The sequence below is a fragment of the Aplysia californica genome, unplaced genomic scaffold, assembly GCF_000002075.1.
Source record: "Aplysia californica isolate F4 #8 unplaced genomic scaffold, AplCal3.0 scaffold00400, whole genome shotgun sequence".
Lineage (NCBI taxonomy): Eukaryota > Metazoa > Mollusca > Gastropoda > Aplysiida > Aplysiidae > Aplysia > Aplysia californica.
In genome coordinates this window covers 682,125-683,239 of record NW_004797670.1, presented here as the reverse complement: position 1 = coordinate 683,239, position 1,115 = coordinate 682,125, and the positions used below count along the sequence as shown (strand labels likewise).

At 44.5% G+C, this 1,115-nt stretch overlaps 1 protein-coding gene across 1 annotated transcript in view; it reads right to left on the bottom strand.

The window, feature by feature from the left end:
* Nucleotides 1-1,115, bottom strand: part of LOC101845567 (cartilage matrix protein) — a gene marked incomplete in the record, with an annotated part of 12,007 nt that overhangs the window by 1,870 nt on the left and 9,022 nt on the right. Inside the window, 1 exon segment of the mRNA XM_013085716.2 lies at nt 504-644. Within this exon segment, the coding sequence (XP_012941170.1) occupies nt 504-644 (141 nt within the window).

Sequence of the window (1,115 nt, the reverse complement as noted above, 5' to 3'; positions counted from 1 at the left end):
TGGGATGGAGAAAGGAGATGGAGAGGGTAGGAGTGGAGAGGGTGAGGATTGAACAAAGCGAGGGGGGTGGGGTGGTGGAGAGGATAGGTGTGGAGGAAGGTGATGGAGGAAAAGGGGAGGAGATAGTGATACGTTTTGTTATTTGGTGATAGTTTGCCTGTAAGTCTCATAATATTATCCCGCGCACTTAATGACTAAAATATCAACAACAACAAACAAACAAACAAACAAGCAAAAGCACAAATGGGTGCTGGGAGGGGGGCGGTTGGAGGATAGATCTAAGGTTACTGGCCTTGATTGAATCTGAAAGTTTGTTGAAATGAGCAATTTACTGCAGCAGTTAAATCGAAATCATGAATGGCGGGCGATGAAAGAGTGGGAATTGCGATATGAAGTCAGTGCGACGCCGAATATAGGTTAAAGAAGGCTTCCGTCACACCTGCAAGTTGGGTGACGGTAACAACATGAAAACGTGGGGAACATGAAACCAGTGCCTTACTTACCTCGACCCCCTCTCCCAGCAGACGATCCACCTCAGTTTGAAGACGACGGCCCCGTTTCCCGCCACTTGTCACCAGCACAGCCACGTCCTGGGCCTCAGGCCGGCCACCACTGGACGTCAGGTAGCCGGTAGTGGACAGCCTCTGGACACACCAACCAACCAAAAAATTAATAAATTACACCTTTATTTGTCACAGAAGGGCAATTTGGTTTACAATGGCAAACATACATACATAAATACAATAATATCATAATTTCGTACATACATAAATACATTCATAAATACATACATAAATACATGTACACGATATTACACTAATACAGAACAGTTTACAACAATGCCACTGTTGGTCGCCACTGTGCAGCGCTCTGTATTTTGAGCTAAGGTTGTCGTGTCTTGCTCAAGGACACACTCCAGTGACAACCCATTTTGATCTCCGTGTCAACGACACTTGCTTGACATTACTTCAATCTGAAATCACTACTCACTTAGCAATTGGAGACACGAACCAAAGAACCAGTAAGTTAAGATTGGGTGTGAAATGATTTTCAGTTTTTGTCTTATTTGTGTGTGTGTGTGTGTGTGTGTGTGTGTGTGTGTGTGTGTGTGTGTA